We start from the raw sequence: 27,276 nt of genomic DNA on the forward strand, positions 1-27,276 counted from the left end.
TGGCCCAGGCCCAAAGACCCCAGTATCACACCGTGTCCAAATAAGGCCCTTTTCCTGTGTCCTGTTCTTTGTCTTGTCCCATGAAGTAATCAGTTCAAACTGGTTTTTACCAACACAGGCCAGTGTCCGAGCTCCAGGTTACTACAGGTCAAACAATTCCAGCATTTTGTAACTGATTCCGTGTTTCTTGCAGCCCCTAGCCAACAGGTTGAAAATGTAAATGGGTCATTCAATCCTTGGACAACAACGGGTCTTCATTGTGACAAACATCGACAAACTATTTCTCGTAGCCATACATACCATTCATAACCACAGCTGTAACTACTTGTAGTATAATAAGCTATAAATTACCCTGGAAATTAGATTACTATTGTAGCTGATGGTCTTTTCATATCTTCAATTATTTAACAGTGGCATTCAGGAAAAGGCCTGGTTTGTCAAACCTCTACGCAACAGTCATGATACAACTAAACAGCATGACTATTTCTCCCCATCCACAAACAAGTAGTCATGTATTCTCCTGAGGGGCAAAACCTTTTTTAAAACCTTATGCCAATTCAGAAAACCCAAGCCCCTAAGGCAAACAAAAATTCAGGGGATCACAGTGACCATTAATACCTAACATTCTATCTACCTTTTGTACACAGTGATATGAGCCACACATCATACGCTTTGATAATTATCCTCACTTGGGTATTATTGACACGTGACCCAGTTAACATGAAAGTTCTTTCACTATCAGTCTTCCTTTCTCATACAAAAATTTTACACATCACCAATGAAAATTCTCTAAATCAACCAGCGTAGGTGAGGTAAGAAACACATTTCAGTGATGTGCAAATACAACCCGAGAATAAACCTTTAAAATTGATCTTCTTGTTCAATTAATGGACACTGCAAATTACTGTCAAAATGTGAGAATGTGCTATAACACAGTAGCAAATGGTGCTTTACATATGGTATTCAATTATTTACCAGCTCTGGAACAAATTTATTCTGAACTAACAAAGTATTGTCTTTCTTCAAAATGTACAGAACTGTGAGCAATAAATCAGGAAAAAAATCCAAATGACACAAAGCTATATAACTCAAGAGAATTGCTAGTGTGAATAATTTAAATATTCAGTTACACGAGCAGTTAGTTTTTCACTCTTCATAGAAACTAAGAAAAAGTACATTACATAAAATTATATTCGCTCAACAAATCTGTTTATGCTCCACCCAAGCCTCAGCTCATCTTACTTCATCTAATCCGATCAATATATTCCTTTCTCCCTCATGTACTTATCTAGCTTCCCCTTAAATGCATTCATACTATTCTCCTCCTTTCATTCCATGTGGTAGTAAGTTCCACATTCCCACCACTCTCTGAATAAAGAAGCTAAGACGTGAAAGACACATTTACAAACTATACAGAAAAATGTATAATGACATCATTACATCTTTGTTCTGCGACTCAATTTTCCATGCTTACGTAAAATATACCTGAAAGCTAAATAACGTACATGTCAACCTAGACATCCAGCAAGAGCTGACTCAACTTAAAAACTGACATAGCCCCAAATCACTGACTGCATAAAAACAGCCCTGAGTACATGCTTTCTAGTACGTGAAGGCAGTTGGAAAAGAGGATTGTTGTCATTTAAGCTGCAAGTTTGCCCAACATTTTAATGCAAAAGTACAGTTTCCAGAAAAAGCCACCATCCCTCTCGTTGGGGTGGCGTAAAACTCCAGCCTACGTGTGCTGAAAGCACATGATTTGTTGTTAGGGTATTTGGGGACCAGCTCTATTCCTATCTCAACATTTTAACCTTTTATTTGATGAATTTTCCACTTGCTTTTCATGAGAAAAATATTTTTCTGTGAAATATTGCAGATACTTTCAATACAGAACTAAAAAAAATGGTAAGGATTTAGAAACAACTTTACAGGGCAAAGTTAAGTAAATGGGTAAATGCCCACGATTAAAGCAGTGGGCCCAGGAATGTCAAACAAATATATTACATACTCATCTGCTATTATCACCTTAAGTAATGTCTTCACTATATTACTTTCTGAGCCTGTCAAAAGGGATTTATTTTCTCATACTGGAAATAAAATCATTACAAACTCCAAATATTACTATTAAAATAAAATTTTAAAAAGTGCAAAAGTATGGATATCAGGTGCAAGCACAGGGAAACTTCAGTTCTCTGGTGCACCCAATTTGTTGTCTGGGGTTTGCAATCCATTACACTCTTATTGATTACTAATGTCACTTCTCACATTTCCCCAAGGAAGTTGATTCCACGAACATGAATGGTGTTATCACTCTCCTGGTTACTCCACTGTAACAAACGACACTTAAACAAGGGGCCAGCTTCCACATTCACATGATGACAGCTCTACCTCTGTGACACCAATCTCAACTCCAACCATCTATCCAATATCAAGACAATTATTAATTGGAAAAACTGGAGAACTGCAGAACTGGACGAATGCAGACAAATTGGAGTGGGGGGGTGGGGGGGGTGGGGGCAGGAGGAGGTTACAGGGATAAGGACAGGTGATTTGAACAAGATGATTAAAATTTTAATCGAGGCATTTGTGCAATGGGAGCCAAATGTAGGTCAGCAATCACATGGATGATGGATGAACGGGACTTGGTACAAGTTAAGATAGAGGCAACAGTTTTGTTTGAGCGTAAATTTCAATGCTAGGACCACTGCTTTTTTTGATATATATAAATTACTTGGATATTGGAATAGAGAGTAAAATTTCAAAATTTGCCAATGATACCAAACTTGGTGGAGTGGCAAACAGTGAGGATGATACAAATCGAATGCAACAGGACAAAGATAGGCTAGAAGAATGGGCAGACAATTGGCAGATAGAATTTAATACGAAGAAGTGTGAAGTGATGCATTTTGGCAGTAGGAATAGGGAGACATAAATGTAGACTTAAGTGCTCAAGAGTGTGCATGGACAGTGGGATATGGGGGTCCATGTGCACAGATCCTTGCAGATGGCAGGACATATTGAGAGAGTGGTTAGCAAAGCATATGGGGTCTTGGGCTTCATAAATAGAGGCATTGAGCACAAAACCAGGGAGGTTATGCTGAACCTTTATGAAGCTCTGGTTAGGCCACAACTAGATACTGCATCCAGTATTGGTCACCACATTTCAGGAAGGATGTAAGGGTCATTGAGAGGGTGTAGAGGAGATTTACCAGAATGGTTCTAGGGATGAAGCATTTTAACTACATAGTTAGGTTGGAGAAGCTGGGGTCGTTTTCCTTGGAGTAAAGGAAATTGAGGGGAGATTTGATAGTGGTGCACAAGACTATGAGAGGTTTAGATAAGGCAAATTTAAAAAATTGTTCCCATTAACTGATGGTACAAGGACTAGGGGACAGAGATTTAAGGTTTTGGGCAAGAGATGCAAGTAGGGATGTGAGGAAGAAAGTTTCACGTAGCGAGTGTTAATGACCTGGAACTCGCTGCCTATGAGGGCGGTGGAAGCGGAGATGATTAATGATTTCAAAAGGAAATTGGATAGGCACTTGAGGGAAATAAACTTGCAGGGCTACGGGTATCGAACGAGAGAATAGGACTGGCTGACTTGCACCAGAGAACCAGCATGGACTCGATGGGCTGAATGGCCTCCTTCTGTACCATAATGACACTATGGACTGAATTTTATTCTCCCGCCGCTGGGAGCGGCTTCAGGCAATAAAAATGGCAGCCCACACGCCGCAATGCCACTGCGATGTACCACGCAGCAGCTGAAGATAATACGCCGGTCGGGCAGCACCCCCCACCCCCAAACACGTGGTGGGGGTGGGCTCTGCGATGCGGCAATGGCATCAGCTGCCTGTGTGCAGGTGCAGCTGCCATTTTTAAAGGGCAGCCATACCTGCCATTAAATTTAAATATTTAAAACTGCATCCCCCCCCACCCCCCCCACAGTACACTGCAGTAAAAATATCGCCCCTCTCCCTCTCCAGTAACACTTAGATAATAGTTTCTCTCTTCCCCCCAAAAAGACTTACATCCAAGACTTGACCACCCGCCCCCCCAAACCGTTCAAAGTGCAGAGATCACCCCTTCACTCCCTCCCCGACACTATTAATACACATTTGACCCCAATCCCACCACCCGCCCCCTCCCCCCAAGCTGCACTGAAAGTCATAAATATCCCCCTTCCCCACCTCGGTGGCGCCAGCTTTACCTCAGTCGGGAAAATGAAGGCACGAGCGTGCTAGCTGCCACTCGGAAGATCGCAGATAATTTTATTTAAATGTATTCATTTTCTTAATTTACATATTCTAAGTCGGGTTCCATCGGCCAGCGGCGGGGGTGGGGGGCCGCCATGGAGCCTCACCCCTGCCGAAGATCGGGCTCGGCATTCCCGGCGCGGGTTCCGTGGTGGGCCGCTGCCAGTACAATCTTCCGGACCCTCCACCCCCCACTGCCACAGATCCCAACGTTGGGACCTCAACAAACTCTATGCAATTGGAAGTTTAGAGGCTGGGCTGGAATAACTACAATTCTTCATTTAAGGAGATCACCTGTGAAGGATCCACACTCAAGATGTGTTTTTTCTTTATAAATCTATTACATATTGATCAAAAGCTTCTCTTCGAACTTGCAATCTGGTATTAAAACATCTTCTGTATGGAACATTTAACACGCTGTGCAGTATTCATCTAAAGAATGAGATATTCTTAAAACATTAAATTAAATTCCTATTTATTCTCTTCTGACCATACGTAGACTATCTTTTCTTCTATTCAGGTCATTGCATTTCAAACAAAGCAAATTTTCTTTCCATTTTCTCTGTGCTTCTACTGATTGCCTTTCAAATTCTTCTGACCCAGGAGTCTTAAACCTTCTGTTTCTGTCCCAGTTCTGACACTACCTAAAGGTGTGCAGCCTATTTGAGTGACAAACCGCGAGAGACTGCAACCTGTTTCAAACTTTTTTCAAATATCACCCCATGAGCACCTGATGCTTTTAGATCAATCCATCTCTGACCACTAGGTGGTTCTATTCAACAACCCATTCTTCTTCTTCTTCTTTGGGTCCCTTGTCTCGGGAGACAATGGGTAAGCGCCTGGAGGTGGTCAGTGGTTTGTGGAGCAGCGCCTGGAGTGGCTATAAAGGCCAATACTAGAGTGGCAGACTCTTCCACAGGTGCTGCATAAAAAATTGGTTGTCGGGGCTGTTACACAGTTGGCTCTCCCCTTGCGCTTCTATCTTTTTTCCTGCCAACTGTTAAGTCTCTTGGACTCGCCACACTTTAGCCCCGCCTTTATGGCCCATTACAGATGGGTTATTCAACTTGTCGTTTAAAAGATCTTGCTGTGTGTAAAGTGGCTGCTGTATTTAACCACATTGCAATACTAGTTCTTCACCACCACCTGCAAGTTCCCCTCCAAGTCACACACCATCTTGACTTGGAACTATATCGTCGTTCCTTCACTGTCGCTGGGTCAAAAACCTGGAACTCCCTTCCTAACAGCACTGTGGGTGTACCTAACCCACATGGACTGCAGCGGTTCAAGAAGGCTGCTCACCACCACCTTCTCAAGGACAATTATGGATGGGGAACGAATGCTGGCCTAGCCAGTGACGCCCACATCCCATGAAAGAATAGTTTAAAAATTCAATGCCGGCAAAGTGTTTTGAGATGTTTCTAATTTAGTGATATTATTCTAATGGAATAAAAGCCAATAGGACAGTCAGCCAGTTCATTTTATCTGAAACTGCAGGCAGAAGGCTGCTTAATTTTTCCAAAAATAAGAGAACTGAAAAAACAGGCAATGACATTACAACAGGGACATTTAGATTGCTGAACAAATACTTGGGGAATACTCCATGGAACAAAAGCAGGAGACTCTATGTATTTGACAAATACCTCTCTATAATTTTAAATAAAAACTACCTACAACATTTTTAAAATATTGTTTCTTGATAACTAGAAACTGTCCAAATATTTTCATCAACTCAAAATAGTTTTAATCTATTTCACTGCTACAATTTTTCTTCAGTGTTGCATGACATATATTTTGAAAGCAAGTTTTGAAATAGTGGAGTAAGGCAGTACCACAGAAGCTAATCTTTTTGTATTCTTGAAAATTCTGCTCGGTTGCACAGTTTTATTCAGCACAATTCGCCTGATAAATCGGTCAAACCAGCGAAAAAGGTAGAGGAATTTCAAGCACAAATTCCATTCAGCACAAATCAACTTTCTGTGATCCTGTATCACCTTAAAATACATTGCGCTATCAGGCGGCCATGCCCACAAAACTGGCCACACCAACAGATCGCATTAAATACCATTGCTGGCCCCCAACCCTCCCCAAAGGCCCCCACCCCCAACCTCTTCCCATCTTAATTGCCCACTTAAGGGCCTCAATTGGCAACGGGGTGGGAAGGCTGATCACCAGCTTTCCAGCTCCTGACTTAATTTGGGTGGAGGTGGGAAGGTGGTGGGGGCTCCCCTCACCCGCCTCTATCCCACCCGATCATATACTCCCCCCACCTCCAAACCCAATGTGGGGGTGAGCATAAAATTCCCCCACAATGGGTCAGATGACCAAAAGCTTGGTTGAAGAGATAGGTTTTAAGCAGTGTTTTGAAAGGAGGAAAGTGAGGTGGAGAGGAGGAGAAGTGTAGCAAGGCTATTTCAGAGCTGAGGGCCTAGGCAACTGAAGGTGCGGCCACCTATGGTGGAGTAATTAATATTAGGGATGCTCAAGAGGCCAGAATTAGAGGAACGCAGATATCTCGGAAGGTTGTGGGGCTTGGAGAGATTACTGAGATGAGGAAGGGCGAGGTCATGGAGGGATTTGAAAACAAGGATGAGAATTTTAAAATCAAGACATTGCTTGACCAGGAGCCAATGTAGGTCAGTGAGCACAGGGGTTGACAGGGGAACGGGAGTTGGTGAAGACACAGGCAGCAGAGTTTTGGATGACTTCAAGTTTACAGAGGGGACAATACGGGAGACCAGCCAGGAGTGCATTGTAATAGTCAAGTCTAGAGGTAGCAAAGGCAGGAATGAGAGCAGATGAGCTGAGACAGGGGCATGGTTACAGAGGTGGAAATAGGCGGTCTTCGTGATGGCGTGAATAATGAGGTTGGAAGCTCATCTCAGGGTCAAATATGACACCGAGGTTGCAAACAGACCGGCTTAATCTCAGACTGTTGCTAGGGAGAGGGATGGAGTCAGTAGCTAGGGAACGGAGTTTGGTGTGGGGACCGAAAACAATGGCTTCAATCTTCCCGATATTTAATTGGACGAAATTTCTGCTCATCCAATACTGGATGTTGGATAAGCAGTCTGACAGTTTAGCAACAGCAGAGGAGTTGAGAGGTGGTGAGGTAGAGCTGGGTGTCATCAGCATACATGTGAAAATTAACGCTGTGTTTTCGGATGATTTCACTGAGGAGCAGCCTGTAGATGAGAAATAGAAGGGAGTCAAGGATAGATCATCTGGACCTCCAGGTTATCTGATACTACATTCAGTGGTAAACACAGTGAGCTACATTATGTTTCAATTATACCATTGTCCAACCAAGACAAAGATCAAATGTCTCCTTCCAGGTCTTTGAGAAAGGCACTATTAATCTGGAAATACTCAGCAGGCCATGCAGCATCTGTGAGAAATATAAGTCAGGCCATTGGCATTTCAGGTTGGCATCTTCAAGACAGGAAGATATTACAGACGAGCAGCACTGTTAAAGGAACAGAACAAGGCATGGGGAAAGGGAAAAAAAGCACAGGAAAGGAAGTGTAGAGGAAGTGAGGGACCTTGGAGTGAATGTCCACAGATCTCTGAAGGGTAGCAGGACAGGTTGATAAGGTGGTTAAGAAAGCATATGGAATCCTTTCCTTTATTAGCCGAGGTATAGAATATAAGAGCATGGAGGTTATGCTGGAACTGTATAACTCATTGGTTAGGCCACAACTTGAGTACTGTGTGTAGTTCTGGTCACCTCATTACAGAAAGGATGTAATTGCACTAGAGAGGGTACAGAGGAGATTTATGAGGATGTTGCCAGGACTGGAAAAATGCAACTATGAGGAAAGATTGGATAGGCTGGGGTTGTTCTCCTTGGAACAGAGAAGGAGATCTGATTGAAATGTACAAAATTTTGAGGGGCACGGATAGAGTGGAGGTGAAGGGTCTACTCACCTTAGCAGAAAGGGTCAGTGACGAGGGGGCATAGATTTAAAGTGATTGGTAGAAAAATTAGAGGGGAGATGAGGAAAAACTTTTTCACGCAGAGGGTGGTGGGGGTCTGGAACTCACTGCCTGAAAAGGTAGTTGAGGCAGAAACCCTCAACTCATTCAAAAGGAGTCTGGATATGCACCTCAAGTGCTGTAATCTGCAGGGCTACGAACCAAATGCTGGAAGGTGAGATTAGAACGGGTGGATCATTTTTCGGCCAGCACAGACACGATGGGCCAAGTGGCCTCTTTCTGTGCCTTAAACCTTCAATGATTCTATGGCATATGTGATATTTGCAGGATCAAAAAGGAGACATAAAGAAAGAAATCAATGAAATAAAAGACATATACAAGACAGTGATTGTATGAATAGCTAGACGAGGTAGCTAGCAAGCAAACCATGATAAACTAGTATGGCAGAGCAAGCTCCAGTACATACGAACATACGAATTAGGAGCAGGAGTAGGCTACTCGGCCCCTCAAGCCTACTCCGCCATTCAACAAGATCATGGCTAACCTGACTGTAACCTCAACTCCACATTCCTGCCTACTCCCGATAACCTTTCATCCTCTTGCTCATCAAGGATCTATCTACCTCTGCCTTAAAAATATTCAAAGACTCTGCTTCCACCGCCTTTTGAGGAAGAATCTGATGGAAGAAACAAAGCAGGTCCACAACAAGGATGCAGATTCCCCCCCCCCCACCCCCGCCGCCAGGAGTTTTCTGACAGGGGACCCCAGCGCTCCCTCACCAATCCCTGGAAATGCTGGCACCCCTCACTGCATTGTTAGCACCTATGCCAGAGAGAAAATAGAAGCTGCAGTTTAGATCTGAACTCGTTAAAGCTACAAAGTGTTTTGGTAGTGCAAAACGGTGATAGTAAATTGGCAGCCCACTTCACAACCTGCCTGATTAAAGCAACCGCGGGTTCAGAGGGCAACAAACCTGGGTTTGGGACCCCTGGCAGTGGCTTGAAATGTGCCAGATTAGTGCTGGGCTGAAGCAAGGCAGCTGTGAACCATTCGAGGTGGAGCAGGAGCCTGCTCCAATGACACAGGCTTCAAACATGGATGGGCAGGGCTTCCTGACCCAGCTCTGATGTACCCTAGCCTGTGACAGGTGGGGCTCACAAACCCGAGTCAAATGCATTCCTGTCCTGGACAGGCGGGGCATCCTATTCCAGGTCAGGTGCATTACCCCTGGGATTTGTTTGGGTTGTGCTGCTGCTGCAGGTGAGCTCCCAAAAATTGGCAGATCAAAGAAAGTTGTCACTGAGGATAAAGCTTTAGATCAGTTCCTCAGCATGGCCATGGAGAAACCCGCCTCCCACCTTAGCGACAGCACAGCCCAGTGGGACCGCTCCATACAACCTTCCAGGAGAGGATGGGGCTCCACGTCAAACAAATGTAGAAAAATATTGGATGAAGATTAGGAGAGAAGGCCGACTGCTGGGAGCTCGGGTTAAAGGGACATTTGTTGAATGGATAGTCCTGTGTGCCAGTACACAGGCAAGCTGGGCGCTTGTGCAATAGATCCAACCTCTCCATCTTCTGCTCTTGTACCCCACTCTGAATTGCAATGCTCCAACTGAGGCCACACCAAGCCTGGATCTCAAGTACTGCTAACCTGATCTCAGTGTGACTCCAAACCACCCCACCCCCTCCACAGTCTGTTTCTCCTGAGATGCTGGGGCAGGCCTGTTGATTGACTCTCCATAAGCTGCAGGATGTTACAAATCCCCCTTCGAGTTCGGGGGGCGGGGGTGGGGGGTGGGTGCCCATGAGAGGTCCTGTCAAACAATTGCTTGCGTTCTTTCCTGCTGGCAAGGTGTTAGCCTATTGCTCTGTCAGCAGACCAAGGCCTTTTAAAGGTGAAAAGCTGGAGTTTGCATTCTGTATTAACTGCAATTCACACGGGGGTCAGTACCTGATGGAAATATTAAAGAATGGAAGAGTGGGACACAGAGATCAGTCTCCAAGGCAAGAACGAATTAAAAGCATCTTACAGGTTAGCCATCCCAGTAAGGTTGGCGGCTGCAGTCATCTTGTATTTAAAGGGACAGTACATACTGAGCCAGGATGAACATTGGCCACGACATGCTTGTCAAAGATACATCCACATCTTGGCAGAATTTTTGCTCAACGCCAGCAACAAGTTTCATATTAAGTAAGTTAAACAAAATGATCTACATGTTTAATTCTGTAACTAATTTTTATACTGAAGAAATGTTTGTGTTGTGTTATGAGGGTTCGCTGAATTTTTATAACATGGGGGGGGGCCTCAGGAGCAGAAAGATTGAGACCCCTGTTCTGTTTATATTGGAGATTTCAACATCTGCAGTATTTTGTCGTTATGTTAGAGTTACTTTAACCTGTTAATACCTTCAAAAGCATTTGACCCTAAGAAAATGGCAAGAAGAACATATTTCTTTCAATATTGTTTTGGATAGGGACAGAAACTGCTTTCAGTTTTTTTTCTACGACACTTGCAATGCTGGTAATAGCAGTTGGAAAAGGGGAGTGCAGGTGGGGGGAGGGCGTTGGAACTGAGTGGTATAGCAGGAAAGGAAAGAACACTTCCTTCCCGTTATTTTCAACAGTGACAGGACATGCCACAACACAACACATCTTCCAGCCAGAAAGAGCTGTGTTATATTGTTATAAAATACCAAATCACATCCTGAACAGTCATCTGAACTTTTCAACCACTATCACAATGGGTTTCCAGGACTATGAGGCGATGTCCAATCTTCACTTCAAAGAACGAGGCAGTGTTACTTGCTTCACCAAATCAACAGCCTTCCTACTGGAAGATCTACCATTTTGAGACTTTGAAAAAAAGGGAGGGGAAAATAATTTTTTTTAAAACAAAGCAAAGATTAAAACAATTTTGAAAATACAGGTTTTGAACCCTAAGAAATAAAAGAGAATCAGCAGTCGCTGAATCTAAAAATGGCTGATGCAGTCATGAAGAAATTACTGAAATATCCAAAACCAGCATCATAAATCACAGAGCTACAAAATCAATTATAAATATGTAGAGGGATACAAACTACAACCAGCCCAGAGAACAGTCCAGATGAAAATGACGTACCTCCCAAGACAGCAAACAATTAATTGGATTCTTTATAACAGAAGTGATCTATCATAGTTACAGAATGTATTATTGAACATAGCAAATGTAACTATTGCTAATGGATATGTGTAGATGGGTGGGAATCAAAATTCCAATTTAATATACTCAGGCTGTTGCAATAACTTTGAGCACGTTATAGATTTTTTTTGCTACAAAACTGCCACAAAGACACCCTTCATTCCTCTTCAATGCATCAGTTAGGGAGAAAATGGAGTGGTCCCTAAATCCAAGAGTGGACAACACATTAGTGTCACTCCTTGGTTACCCAATTATAAGGGCATGCAAAAAGCCATTGTGTCATTATTCAGATCAGTACAAATTTTCAGAATTCCCATTCTAATCAATGCAATTCTTTAATTCCTTATTTCATTTACTTTCCTCTACCCATCCTTCTTCAGTTATGGTGCAACTACCCTAACAGTTAATTTTCATGAATGAGCATAGCCAATGAGGGCAATAGGCTCTTTGGATGCAATGTGAGGAGAGGAGCAGATACCCTCCTCTCAAATAGCCAGACAATTACATGCAGCAATGAACACAGACTAACCATTAGAAGTATGAACCTTGGCTGAGGGAGGAATGCTAAGATAGCAGAGTCTCTCACTGCCATCTGGCTGAGATTAACTAACTCCTTACTTTGAACCCATGGCCTTGCCGCACTGTGCAGTACAATTTGCAAACTCAGCCTTTAGTCTTCAAATCTTTTAAGATAGAATTTTCTGGCCCTCAAGAGACACAATGACAAGTCTCCACCATTGAGTGAAGACTGATTGGGGATACAATTAAAATATGAATACTATCAAGAGTTGTTTTCTAATTGCATTTGTTAGGTACTTATTTGGAAAGGGAGTTAAGTATGCTAAACATTTTTGCCAGACTAAGTTCATAAGTCCATTTAAAAAAAACCAAAGGCGAGTCTTAGCTTTATAAATAGAAGCATAGAGTACAAAAGCAAGGAGGTTATGGCGAACCTTTATAAATCACTGGTTAAGCCCTAGCTAGTGTATTGTGTCCAATTCTGGGAAATACCTATGGGAAACATATCAAGCCCTGGAGAGATTACAGAAGAGATTTACCAGAATCATAATAGGGATAACAAGCATCTGTTATGTGGAAAGACTAGAGAAGCGAGATCGTTCTCCTTAGAGCAGAGAAGATTTCACAGAGTTGTTCAAAATTCTGAGTGGTTTTGATACAGTTAATAGGAAGAAACTGTTTCCACTGGCCGGAGGGTCAATAACCAGAAGATACAGATTTAAGAGGATTAGTGAAAAAAATCTAGGGGGGAATTTAGAAGTTTTATTTTAAATGCAGCGATTTTTTATGATTTGGAACACACTGACTGGGATTTTATGGGCCCCCCTGAGAAGGGATCGGAGGCGGGGGTGTCATGGAGTATCGCGTCAGGTGGCGGGGGCGGAGAGCCCATCGCCTCCCCATTGCCATGAGATCTTCCTGGGGCCGGGATAGGCCGATGACGGCCTTCCTGCCCAGAGGCCAATTGAGGCCTTTATGTGGCCTATTAATGGGCAACCAAAGGCCTTTTCCCACTGCCCCTGGAATCCGCCAGGTGGGGAGGTCACCTTGTAACACGAGGCACACTACCTGTGGGGTTTGAAGGGGGTGGGGGAGGGGTCCCCTACTCTTGTGGGCCATCTGTGGCCCACAGAGGTCCCCTGTGGGGAACCACTTTACCTCCCCACCCCGGGGACTCCCCACCCCGGGGCCACCACTCCCGGTGGTGTGCTGATAATGCTGAGCTGCTGGTCCTGTGACTGGCTGACAGCTCTTGGAGGAGGGATCCCCATATTTACAACGCACGGGGATCCCGGTGCAGGATATTTAGGCAAAAGACAGACGATCGCTCTGGGGTGGGGGTCACGAAAAGGCAGAGGCAGGCTATCCCCTGCCTTTTCCACCTGGCACAGGGAGCCCTGCCTCCAGCACAAAATCCAGCCCACTCTCTGAAAGGGTACTGGAATCAGATTCAACAGTAACTTTCAAAAGGGAACTGAATACATACTTGAAAAGGAGAAATTTGCAGGGCTATGGTAAAAGAGTAGGGGAAGTGCGACTAATTGGATAGCTCTTCCAAGCAGTCAGCACAAACTCAATGGGCCAAATGGCTTCTTTTTGTGTTGTTTGCACAATGATTCTATGAAAATGTAGCCCTCTATAGCAATCTATCATCTGTTCACCAAAATGGGAAGCCTGGTAGACATCCCAAAATTAAAGGCTTCGGAAAAATCGTCTCTTCAGCTAGTTTGTCCCCACTCAAGCTAGCAAACGCACAACCCACGGTCAGTGAGCTGAGTTTAATGCTGAAAGCACTGTCGCTTTCAGGTTGTCACTCACTGAGTTTTGTATTTCCAAAAAGAATGTGAGAAAATATCAAGGAATGACTAGTTTATATGGGCAGTGCATTTTAAATTAAGGTTTTACAAAGACAATGTTTCTGTATGAATGACAACTAACTCCATTTCCAATATATTTCTTTATGAAATGCACAGATAGAATCTTGTAAAATACTTAGAATTTGACCAAATCCAAATTATAGATTGAGGATATTTTGCATGGATTGTTTGACTGAGAAATCCAATGACTTTACATTCCAAGATTCCAAGTCACTTACTGTGCAACCAACAAATAAAGTTTACCTGTAGGCATGATTCTGTGCATGGCGACTGACAAGAAGAAAATGGAGTCACTGTAGTAGGCACCAGATCCAGCACTAAAATGTTTCTGCATTCCTTCAACAACAGGGAACAACTTTTGAGTCAGGGCATCCACATCATGGAATATAACCTGCCAAGGAGAGCACACACCTGGTTACAAATAGCCCACCTTTCCTCTTGCACATAAATAGAAGAGCAATGCCTGAGTAAGAGCAAACCGCTGCCTTTACCATAATGATTCAAAAATGTTTATTCCATTGAATGTGCTGTGAGGGTCAGCAATTTGTAAACTCTACTTACTTTTAGTGTCCTGCAACACTCCATTTTGCAGCTAATGCTGTGATTATATTGTCGGTTTGCCCTCTGCTGTTGGCAACAAGTGATCAATGTAAGCAGGGTGCTGCTGCTCCCTCCAGAGGTCAAGTGCGAATGCCTGGAACCAATAGTATTGCTTGAGCTCTGGCTGCCACAAGGATGAGTGTATCCATTTTAAAGCAGTGCTAATTGCTGTAGAAATCTCTTCTCAATACAAGTGGAAAGGCTTCTACAGCAGCACATGAGCCGGTATGCAGTAAGGCAATATAAATAATTTAAAATTCAATTATAGTTTACAAGGATAGTAAATCACCTTGCTTACCTAACAAATCTTTAACCTGTAAGGTCAGAATTAGCAGAATGCACTCCGTTGACCCTTACATTCACCCAAAGCAGCACAGACAACATAAGACAATACTATAGGACAGAAGCTCAGTCGTACATTTAAAATTAAGTATCCAGAAAAACAGAAGTATAACCTACCAAATTACCGTATAATACCTTAATGTTATACAAACATCTGTTTGTTCATTCACTTCTTTCACATACTTAATACTTGTTTAGCTGTGAGTTAGACACAGTCCAGCACAACATTTTGTGACAACGTGACATTCCACTCCTATGACATCAATAACAAATATGGATTAAGGAAAGGAAAGTCCATTTACAAGATCACTGGAATAGCACCCTTCTAAAACCAGTATTCCAACACACGACTGAGGTTCAGCTGAAAAGAAGTCAACTGGCCAGAATTTACAGTAAATATAATGCTGAGGCGAATAGCGCTCACTGTTATTAACATGTAAATCAGACAGCAACTTCTAGCAACTACACATGCATAGTTAAATCCATAAATCAGGAAGCTGCAGTCCACGTTTCCCTGTTCCTCCAGAAGCTGCATAAGAACACTCTCTCACCAAGAGACTTGCCACTGAAACACCGAGTAACATGAATTTGCTGTACTTGCAAGAAATAATACACAATGAACTTGACAGAAAATGTTGGGGCTCGTCCATTTCAGTGTAAATACCCTTTTAGCAAAGTGGTAAGTCTTAATTACTGGTAAAGAACCTCTCTAGCACGAATACCAATGATCGCACAGCTTTTACAACATTGACTAATTTGGAGGCAATTCACCACAAAATACTTCTCTTTAAAATAGATGTGATCCAAATTCATTATGTACCAACTTTTAGCCAATCATAAATTTTGATTACTAGTTTTGTGTGGCTAAATACATTAGCGAATGTGAAGAATTGCATGAATAATCATAGAAATATGATAGGTTGGAAACCTTAGACTGCAAACAGACAGTTGAACAGGACAGCATAATAATAAGACGTCACAATCAACAGACAGAGCAGGAAACAGAAAGCCAGCCAGGGTGAGTATATCAGTATTTATTTAAAATAAAAACAGAAAGTGCTGGAAATACTCAGCATGTCGGGCAGCATCGGTGGAGAGAGAAGCAGAATTAACGTTTCGGTCTGTGACCTTGCATCATTGTAAGTTCAATGTGGAGTGGAGAGAGCGACACACACGCATGCGTGTGCACACGCACACAAAGCGAGACAGAGAATATACAGACTGTTCCTTTCTGTGTGGCACAATTTAAAAAACCCAGGTTACCCAGCAGGTTACTCATGTGACAAGCTCCTTATTTGGAATAGTCTCTCCTGCAAAGTTTGTGGATTGTATTACCGTAGAAGTCTATGGAATGCATTGAAGACATCTTCGATGTCTGGTGATCAAAATCCATTTGGGTTAATTGAAGCAGGAAGTAGTCCTTTGTCTCCACAAACAGCGTCTCTTAGGATGCAAATGTCCTTCCAGCCCAGTGTCTGATGATCTTCATTCAAGTCATTTCTTCACTCCAGCAACAGTTTAAAATCAATGTTCATGACAAAATTAATATATATTTTTTATTCATTCATGGGATGTGGGCATCACTGGCCAGGCCAGCATTTATTGCCCATCCCCAATTGCCCTTGAGAAGGTGGTGGTGAGCTGCCTTCTTGAACCGCTGCAGTCCATTTGGGGTAGGTATACCCACAGTGCTGTTAGGAAGGGAGTTCCAGGATTTTGACCCAGCGACAGTGAAGGAACGGCGATATAGTTCCAAGTCAGGATGGTGTGTGACTTGGAGGGGAACTTGCAGGTGGAGGTGTTCCCATGTATTTGCTGCCCTTGTCCTTCTAGTTGGTAGAGTTCGCGGGTTTGGAAGGTGCTGTCTAAGGAGCCTTGGTGTATTGCTGCAGTGCATCTTGAAGATGGCACACACTGCTGCCACTGTGTGTCGGTGGTGGAGGGAGTGAATGTTTGTAGATGGGGTGCCAATCAAGCGGGCTGCTTTGTCCTGGATGGTGTCGATCTTCTTCAGTGTTGTTGGAGCTGCACCCATTCAGGCAAGTGGAGAGTATTCCATCACACTCCTGACTTGTGTCTTGTAGATGGTGGACAGGCTTTGGTGAGTTACTCGCCTCAGGATTCCTAGTCTCTGACCTGCTCTTGTAGCCACGGTATTTATATGGCTACTCCAGTTCAACTTCTGGTCAATGGTAACCCCTAGGATGTTGATAGTGAGGGATTCAGCGATGGTAATGCCATTGAATGTCAAGGGGAGATGGTTAGATTCTCTCTTGTTGGAGATGGTCATTGCCTGGCACTTGTGGTGGCATGAATGTTACTTGCCACTTATCAGCCCAAGCCCGGACATTGTCCAGCTCTTGCTGCATTTCTACACGGACTGCTTCAGTATCTGAGGAGGCACGAATGGTGCTGAACATTGTGCAATCATCTGCGAACATCCCCACTTCTGACCTCATGATTGAAGGAAGGTCATTGATGAAGCAGCTGAAGATGGTTGGGCCTAGGACACTACCCTGAGGAACTCCTGCAGTGATGTCCCGGAGCTCAGATGATTGACCTCCAACAACCACAACCATCTTCCTTTGCACTAGGTATGACTCCAGCCAGCGGAGGGTTTTCCCCCCGATTCCCATTGACCTCAGTTTTGCTAGGACTCCTTGATGCCATACTTGGTCAAATGCTGCCTTGATGTCAAGAGCAGTCACTCTCACCTCACCTCTTGAGTTCAGCTCTTTTGTCCATGTTTGAACCAAGGCTGTAATGAGGTCAGGAGCTGAGTGGCCCTGGCGGAACCCAAACTGAGCATCATTGAGCAGGTTATTGCTAAGCAAGTGCTGCTTGATGGCACTGTTGATGACACCTTCCATCACTTTACTGATGATAGAGAGTAGGCTGATGGGGCGGTAATTGGCCGGGTTGGATTTGTCCTGCTTTTTGTGTACAGGACATACCTGCACAATTTTCCACATTGCAGGGTAGATGCCAGTGTTGTAGCTGCACTGGAACAGCTTGGCTAGGGGCGCGGCAAGTTCTGGAGCACAGGTCTTCAGTACTATTGCCAGAATATTGTCAGGGCCCATAGCTTTTGCAGTGTCCAGTGCCTTCAGTCATTTCTTGATATCACGCGGAGTGAATCGAATTGGCTGAAGTCTGGCATCAGTGATGCTGGGGACTTCAGGAGGAGGCCGAGATGGATCATCAACTCGGCACTTCTGGCTGAAGATTGTTGCAAATGCTTCAGCCTTATCTTTCGCATTGATGTGCTGGGCTCCCCCATCATTGAGGAAGGGGATATTTGTGCAGCCACCTTCTCCAGTTAGTTGTTTAATTGTCCACCACCATTCACGGCTGGATGTGGCAGGACTGCAGAGCTTAGATCTGATCCGTTGGTTATGGGATTGCTTAGCTCTGTCTATCGCATACTGCTTACGCAGTTTGGCACGCAGATAGTCCTGTGTTGTAGCTTCACCAGGTTGACACCTCATTTTGAGGTATGCCTGGTGCTGCTCCTGGCATGCCCTCTGCCCTCTTCATTGAACCAGGGTTGGTCTCCTGGCTTGATGGTAATGGTAGAGTGGGGGATATGCCGGGCCATGAGGTTACAGATTGTGGTTGAGTACAATTCTGCTGCTGCTGATGGCCCACAGTGCCTCATGGATGCCCAGTTTTGCATTGCTAGATCTGTTTGAAATCTATCCCATTTAGCACGGTGCCACACAACACGATGGATGGTATCCTCAATGTGAAGGCGGGACTTCGTCTCCACAAGGACTGTGCGGTGGTCACTCCTACCAATACAGTCATGGACAGAAGCATCTGCAGCAGGCAGATTGGTGAGGACAAGGTCAAGTATGTTTTTCCCTCGTGTTGGTTCCCCCACCGCCTGCCGCAGACCCAGTCTAGCAGCTAAGTCCTTTAGGATTCAGCCAGCTCGGTCAGTAGTGGTGCTACCGAGCCACTCTTGGCGATGGACATTGACGTCCCCCACCCAGAGTACATTTTGTGCCCTTGCCACCTTCAGTGCTTCCTCCAAGTGGTGTTCAAAATGGAGCAGAACTGAGTCATCAGCTGAGGGAGGGCAGTAGGTGGTAATCAGTAGGAGGTTACCTTGCCCATGTTTGACCTGATGCCATCAGACTTCATGGGGTCCGGAGTCGATGTTGAGGACTCCCAGTGCAACTCCCTCCCTATTGTATACCACTGTGCCACCACCTCTGGTGGGTCTGTCCTGCCGGTGGGACAGAACATACCCAGGGATGGTGATGGCAGTATCTGGAACATTGTCTGTGAGGTATGATTCTGTGAGTATGACTATGTCAGGCTGTCGCTTGACTAGTCTGTGGGACAGCTCTCCCAACTTTGGCACAAGCCCCCAGATGTTAGCAAGGAGGACTTTGCAGGGTCGACAGGGCTGGGTTTGCCATTGTCGTTTCCGGTGCCTAGGTCGATGCCGGGTGGTCCGTCCAGTTTCATTCCTCAATATGCCTCATTTGTGGCAGGTGAGGGTCTGCATGACAACTGGGATAGCAGTAGTATAAAAGGTAGAGACGGGCAAGAGTTCCGAGAGTGTGTTCAGGAAAGTTTTCTCCAGCAGTATGCTTCCAGTCCAACAAGAAAGGAGGCACTCTGGACGTGGTTCTTGGGAATGAGGTGGGCCAAGTGGAACAAGTGCCAGTGGGAGAACATTTAGGGTACAGTGATCATTGTTTCATAAGGTTTAGGTTGGTTATGGAAAAGGACAAAGAACAATCTAGAATAAGAATAATTAACTGGAGGAAAGCCAACTTCAATGAGGTAAGAATGGATGTGGACCAAATAAACTGGAATCAAAGGTTGGCATGAAAAATGGTAGCTGAGCAATGGGTTACCTTTAAAGAGATCATTCAAGCACAGTCAAGGTATATTCCCATGAAGGGGAAAGGTAGGGCAAACAAATCCAGAACTCCCTGATGGATAAAAGAGATAGAGATGAAGATGAAGAAGAAAAGGTGTGCTTATGACAGATGCCAGGTAGATAATACAATAGAGAACCAGATTGAATATACAAGGTTCAGAGGGGAAGTGAAAAAACAAATAAGAGAAGCAAAGAGAGTATGAAAAGAGACTGGCAGATAACATAAAAGGGAATCCCAAAGTCACCTATAGGCATATAAATAGTAAAAGGGTGGTAAAAGGTGGAGTTGGACTGATTAGGATCCTAAAGGGGGATTTATGCATGGAGACGGGGGAATAGCTGAGACATGAAATTAATATTTTGCAACTGTCTTTACCAAGGAAGAAGATGCTACCCAGGCCATTGTGAAAGAGAAGGTAATTAACACACTAGAAGGATATAAAATTGATAAAGGAGGAGGTATTAGATAGGCTGTCAGTACTTAAAATTGATAAGGAACCAGAACCAGACGAGATGGATCCAAGGATACTGAGGGAAGTGAAATTGGCAATTATGGAGGCAATGGACATAATTTTCCAGTATTCCTGAGACTCGGGGTGGTGCCAGAGGACTGGAGAATTGCAAATATTACACCCTTGTTCACAAAAGGATTAAAAGATAAGCCCAGCAACTACAGGCCAGTCAGTTTAACTTCAGTGGTGGAGAAACCTCAGATGAAACAATAATTTGGGACAAAATTAATAGTCACATGGACAATTGTGGATTAATTAAGGAAAGCCAGCATGGATTTAAGAGGAAATCGTGTTTAACGAACTTGCTGCTGTTTTTTGAAGGGGTAACCGAGAGGGTTGATGAGGGCAACGCTGTTGTTCTGGTGCACATGGACTTCCAAAAGGCATTTGATACAATGCCACACAACAGACTTGTAAGCAAAGTTATAGCTCATGGAATAAAAGGGACAGTAGCAATATGAATACGAAATTGGCTGAGTGACAGAAAACAGAGAGCAGTGGTTAATGGATGTTTTTCGGGCTGGAGGAAGGTTTGTAGTGTAGTTTCACAGGGGACAGTGTTGGGAATCCTTGCTCTTCCTCATATATATTAAATGAGCTGGACCTTGGTGTGCAGGGCACAATTTCAAACTTTACGGACGATATGAAACTTGGAAGCATTGTGAACTGTGGAGAGAGTGCAGGAAAGATTCACGAGAATGATTCCGGGGATGAGGAACTTCAATTATGAAGATAGGTTGAAGACATTCGGTTTGTTTTCCTTGCAGGAGAAGGCTGAGAGGAGATTTGAAGAGGTATTCAAAACCATGAGGGGTCTGGACACAGTAGTTGGGATAAACGGTTCCCACTTGTGAAAGGATCAAGAATGAGAGGAAACAGATTTAAGGTAATTGGCAAAAGAAGCAATGGCAACATGAGGAAAAACTTTCACTCAGCGAGTGGTTAAAGTCTGGAATGCACTGCCAAAGAGGGCGGTGGAGGCAGGTTCAATCGAGGCATTCAAAAGGGAATTAGATAGTTACCGGAAAAGGAAGAACATACAGGGTTATGGGGCGAAGGCAAGGAGTGGCACTAAGTGAATTGCTCACTCGGAGAGCTGGGGCAGACACAATGGGCCAAATGGCCTCCTTCGGTGCTGTAACAATTCTGTGATTGTGAGATTCTATTCAGCTCGCTCTGAATCTTTCTGTAAACCCAGTTTTTGCATGATTGCAATGTGTAATCTTTATGCCAGGTTTAAAAGAGCTTTATAGGCTAAAGAATACAGTTGAGAATGTTACAACCAGGTGAGAAAGAGGGCTAGGGGTCCCTTTCAGCCTTTACCTGGTCTTACTGTAACAGGGTTTAATTTTAAACACACCATGTTTTTAGCTCTCCTTTGGTGAATCCTTATTCACCGCTTTCCAATTATAAGGCAGAGAAACCAGCACAAACAGGCTTTCTTAGGTTCAAAGGAGAAAAGTTGAAATTTATTTAAACTTAAATTCTAGTTCAGTTAATGCAGATACATGACACACCCACACTAGCATGCACGTGCGATACACACATGCAGATAGAGATAGAAAAGAACAGAAGAAAAATTAAGTTGAAAGGTTTGAGGCAATATCAGAAGAGTTGTTGTTACAGTTCTTCGAGCTCACTGTAGAGTCCTTGATTGTAGGCAGATCTTGCTTTTGGTTGGGGCCCAGTGTTCTTCTTAAACCTTGTTCGCTGTAGGAGACTTTTCTCTCTTGGTGTTCATGTGTCGTCAGTGGATTCAGAAGCTTGTGAGAAAGAGGTGGGAGCAGGCAAGAGAGAGATGTTCTCAGTCCAGCTGCAAACAGACACTTTGCCCAAACGGTTTGTACAAATTCAAAAAACTCAGGTTGCACAGCAGGTTAGTCATGTGACTAGCTGGTTTGACCATGTCAGTTTGTGTATTTGGCCATCTTAGCAGTCAACCTGGAATGTGAGCTCCCCCACTTTCAACGTCTGGTGATCAAAAGTCCATTGTGGGTTGAATGTCAGGGAATGGCCACTTTGTCCTTCCAAACACTGTCTGTTAATATGCAAATATCTTTTCCAGCCACAGCTGATCTGTTTAACAAGTCCTTTCTTCACTCCAGAAACAGTTTAAAATCAATGTTCATGACAAAATTAATGCGCCTCATTCTTGGCAGTGGGGGCCTTGCATGACAATAATAGAATTACATAGAATTTACAGTGTAGAAGCAGGCCAATTGGCCCAACTGATTTGTGCTGGCATTTATGCTCCACATGAGCCTCCTCCCATCCAAATTCATCCAATTCTATTAGCATAACCTCCTTTTCCTTTCATGCATTTACCTGCCTTCTCCTTAAATGTATCTATGCTATAATAACTTATACAAGGCTTATCAAAAAGCATATTTGAAGAATATTTATTGAATTCATAGTGTTGACTAAACTGCCTGCAGAGCTAAACTATAAACACAAAATGATCGCGAGAAAGTGAAAGTAGCAACTAGCAGACTGTAATGTCCTGCCTTATGTAGATCAAACACTATTATATACTGTTCATATATTTTCTGTACACTTATTTTGGAATTTGACATCAAGTATGCTATATCTTCTAAATATTATAGTAAAATACAGAAGTTTTCCATATAGTCTCTTGGACTACCAGTGAATGGAATGACACTGTATATGGTTATAGGCAAGTACATGCAAATACTGGCATTCATTAAAGGATTACTCTAGTGGCTTTAGTAACATGTACTAACAACTACCAAAATAATAAAATGACAATTACAAAACATAAAGAAGCATTTTATATTCATAGCAAAACTTTCAGAATATTGATGTGGTAATATACTTATGGTGCTTCATTTCCTTTTGACAGGCTATTACTTCTAATGAGTGAGATGTGAAATGTAGAATACTGGATGTCAAAAAATGCATTATAAGTATTTTAAAAAAAAGTGCAATTCCTCTGTGCTAACTGAAGCGCAGCCGGTGATTTACAACACAGAAGTGCTCATTATACCTGCAATGCAGATGACAGTAGATGGGATTGGATTGTTCCTAAAGCGAACCTTCTTCCAGATAGTATAGCCGAAAAACATGGGAATGATACACAGCACAGAGTAATTTACTTATTCTGAACCCCTTCACAATTTAATAAACACATTTTTTCATCTGGTTAGTATCAAAGTTTGGGTTAATAGGTTGATTATTTAATTAATTGTTTGCTTGGCCTTTATTATCTGAATATATACAGAATCTCAAGCTATTATTAATATCTTACGTCCTGAGACTGCTGGTGCAATGATGTAAAATGCTATGATACTTAATATTACACGGCATGCTTCCATTGAAGTATTTTGATTCAAAAGAGAGAAGAGGCTAAAAAGGAATTCAAAAGATATCAGATGAACACTTGAAGGTGTTTGACATTCCTGTGTCCAATATTTATAATGGAAGACTTTAACTTTCAGCTTTTACTTTTAACGAATGTATCTATATATTTGTGCTCACTGGAGGGAAATGAGCATGTTTAGGAGGAAAGGAACTGCATTGGAGGTAGACTATGGTAACTGCAATGGATTGTAGCCTTGAACAGGATCAGGAGAAACCAGAGCATAAAAATGACTATTAGCAATATTGACAGATGAATACACAATGCATTCATGTGGCTGTTCTTTGTCTGCTATTTACACAAAGGCATTTATTTTCAATAAGTAAACACCTCTGCTAAAATAGCAGAGCAATGAATGTCATTTGAGCACATTAAGCATTCACCCGCTGACAGCGGCAACAGTAATTCTGGGGTTCAGAAATAGATACATACATACCAACCTTCAGCATTTTAAGCTGACAGTCAGTATTTCACCTTGTGGGTTAGCTCATCAGCATTTCACAAGAAAAATTAGTTCTTTCAACTGGAATCAGAGCCTATCGGATGAACCAAATCAGATTAGTTGGAGGGACTATATAGTGCAAATGAACTCCATTTATGGGTTAGTATCTCCATTAAATAGCCAATATTGGATTGCTATACAAAGACCTTGAGCACTCATCCACTAATATTGCCTACAGCGTTTTTCAGCAGAAAATTTGAAACACAAGTGGGTTCAATGGGGTAAGAATTGATCTGGGCTGAATAAATTGGAATCAAAGGTTGACAGGAAAAAACGGTAGCTGAACAATGGGCTACCTTCAAAGGAGAGATCGTTTAGGCACAGTCAAGGTATATTCTCTTGAAGGGGAAAGGTAGGGCAAACAAATCCAGAGCTTCCTGGATGACAAAGACAATAAGAGATGAAGAAAAAAAGTGTGCTCGTGACAAATGTCAGGTAGGAATCCCAAAGTCATCTATAGGCATATAAATAGTAAAAAAGGTGGTAAAAGGTGGAGTAGGGCTGATTAGGGACCAAAAGGAGGATTTACATATAGAGGCAGGGGAAATAGCTGAGGTATTAAAATACTTTGCATCTGTCTTTACCAAGGAAGAAGATGCTACCCAGGCCACGGTGAAAGAGGTGGTAATTAATGAAGGATTTAAAATTGATAAGGAGAAAGTATTAGATAGGCTGTCTATACATAAAGGCATAATGGTAGTGTCACTGGACTAGTAATCCAGAGGTCTAGGCATATGCTTTGGGAACATGGGTTTGAATCCCACAACAGTTGGTAAAATTTGAATTCAATGAATAAAATCTGGAAATAAAAATAAAAGCTAATCTAATGGTGAGCATGAAACTATTGTTGATTGGTGTAAAAACCCATCTGGTTCACTAATGTCCTTTAAGAAGGAAATCTACCACCCTTACTTGGTCTGGCCTACACGTGACTCCAGACCCACAACAACATGGGTGACTCTTAACTGCCCTCTGAAATGGCCTACCAAACCACTCAGTTGTCAAGGGCAAGTAGGGATGGGAAACAAATGCTGGCTTTGCCACCGATGCCCACATCCCATAAAACAGAATAAAGAAAAGCTGATAAAGCACCAAGACTGGATGAAGATGGATCCAAAGATACTGAAGGAAGTGAGAATTGAAATTGCAGAGGCAATGGACATAATTTTCCAGTATTCCTTAGACTCAGAGTGGTGCCAGAGGCCTGGAGAATTGCAAATATTAGACCCTTGTTCAAAAAAGGATGTAAAGATAAGCCCAGCAACTACAGGCCAGTCAGTTTAACTTTGGTGGTGGGGAAATTTCCTAGAAACAATAATTCGAGACAAAATTAATAGTCACATGGACAAATGCAGGTTAATTAAGGAAAACCAGCATGGACTGTTAAAGGAAAATCATGTTTAACTAATTTACTGGAGTTTTTTTTGAGGGGGTAACAGAGAGGGTTGATGAAGGCAATGCTGTTGATCTGGTTCTACATAAGACTTCCAAAATGCGTTTGATAAAATGCCACATAACAGATTTGTGAGCAAAGTTATAGCTCATGGAATAAAAGGGACAGTCGCAACATGAATACGAAATTGGCCGAGTGACAGGAAACAGTAGTGGTTAATTGATGTTTTTCGGGCTGGAGGAAGGTTTGTAGTGGAATTCCACAGAGGTTAGTGTTGGGATCCTTGCTTTTCACGATATATATTAATGACTTAGATATTGGTGTACAGGGCATAATTTCAAAATTTATGGAAGATACGAAATGTGGAAGCATTGTGAACTGTGAGGAGGATAGTATAGAGCTTCAAATGGACAGACAAGCTAGTGTAATTGGCGGACAAGTGGGAGATGAAGTTCAATGTGGAGTGAAGTGATTCATTTTGGTAGGAAGAACATGGAGACACAATATGAAATAAAAGGTACAACTCGAAAGGAGATGCAGGAACAGAGGGACCTGGGTGTATAGGTGCATAAGTCAATGAAGGTGGCAGGACAGATTGAGAGAGCGGTCTATAAAGTGTACATTATCCTAAGCTTTATTAATAAGGGTATAGAGTACAAGAGTAAGGAGGTTATTTTGAACTTGTAGAAGACACTAGTTCGGTCTCAGCTGGAGTACTGCTCCCAGTTCTGGGTGCAGCATTTAAGGAAAGATGTGAAGGTGTGGAAGAAACTAGAGCAAAATAAATCAATCTTCCCAGCTGAGTACTCGCAAACTACTTTATTAACTTGTGCACAAGGAGAACAAACACAGTAGAGCTCACATTGAGACTCAGTGCGATGTTCTAAAGAATTACAGTCAAACAGTGGCAATTATACTATTCTGCAACCAATAATCTTACAACAATATTTCAATCCTTAATTTGCATTCTAAAGCACCAATAATATTACAATTTAATTCTTGCTATAAACAAATAAGATACAGTAATTTTCAATCCTTCGTTTACGTATCTATCTCACCATTGGCCTTGCAGCTGGTGCAGCGCAACAACAGAAAGAGACATCAGGCTTCAACAACACTCTTCTTATCTCATCAGCCAGACATGGCACATTCCTAAGGAGCAGTTTGCATGAGAAACATACTGACCAAGCAAACTCACACCCCTAGTCCAAGGATGGCTCACCTCAGGTTCCACAGATGCTGTTCCATAAATTATGGACATTGTGCAAAGATTTTAAAAGCTGGGTGTCAAATCAGTTACCATTTTGAAAGTATTACATGTAAAGTGCAAGAAATTAAACATAGCTCAAATTCAGCCCATTCGATGCAATTTGCTCAAGGATGAGTGCGTATATGCATAGCTGACAAAAAAAAAATCATTGTCATTTTCAGAAAGCAACATTGGAGAATAACATGATTGATTATTTGAACATAGTCTGTGGATTTAAGAACATGCCCACAGTATTTCAGACTTGGAAGCTGGAAAACTAAACAGTTCACAAGGCTACAAGTTGATTTAAGCAGTAAAAAGGATCAGTGATCACTGGCAAAGTGAAACTGCACTCAGTCTCTGATCACTGGGAACAGCATTTTCCCTCATTACCGCACAATTTTATTTATTCATTTGGTGGATGAGAGTGTCGCTGGCTAGGCCAGCATTTATTGCCCATCCCCAATTGCCCCTGAGAAGGTGGTGGTGAGCTGCCTTCTTGAACTGCTGCAGTCCTTGGGGCGTAGGTACACCATCAGTGCGGTTAGGGAGGGAGTTCCAGGATTTTGACCCAGCAACAGGTAAGGAATGGTGATATAGTTCCAAGTCAGGATGGTGTGTGGCTTGGAGGGGAAC

At 42.9% G+C, this 27,276-nt stretch overlaps 1 protein-coding gene across 1 annotated transcript in view; it reads right to left on the reverse strand.

Moving 5' to 3' along the window:
• Positions 1-27,276, reverse strand: part of xxylt1 (xyloside xylosyltransferase 1) — a 172,984-nt gene that overhangs the window by 102,655 nt on the left and 43,053 nt on the right. The window contains exon 2 of the mRNA XM_068041486.1: positions 14,013-14,160. Within this exon, the coding sequence (XP_067897587.1) occupies positions 14,013-14,160 (148 nt within the window). The remainder of the gene's footprint in view (positions 1-14,012; positions 14,161-27,276) is intronic.

Source organism: Heterodontus francisci, chromosome 11 (assembly GCF_036365525.1).
Source record: "Heterodontus francisci isolate sHetFra1 chromosome 11, sHetFra1.hap1, whole genome shotgun sequence".
In the NCBI taxonomy this organism is placed as follows: Eukaryota; Metazoa; Chordata; class Chondrichthyes; order Heterodontiformes; family Heterodontidae; genus Heterodontus; species Heterodontus francisci.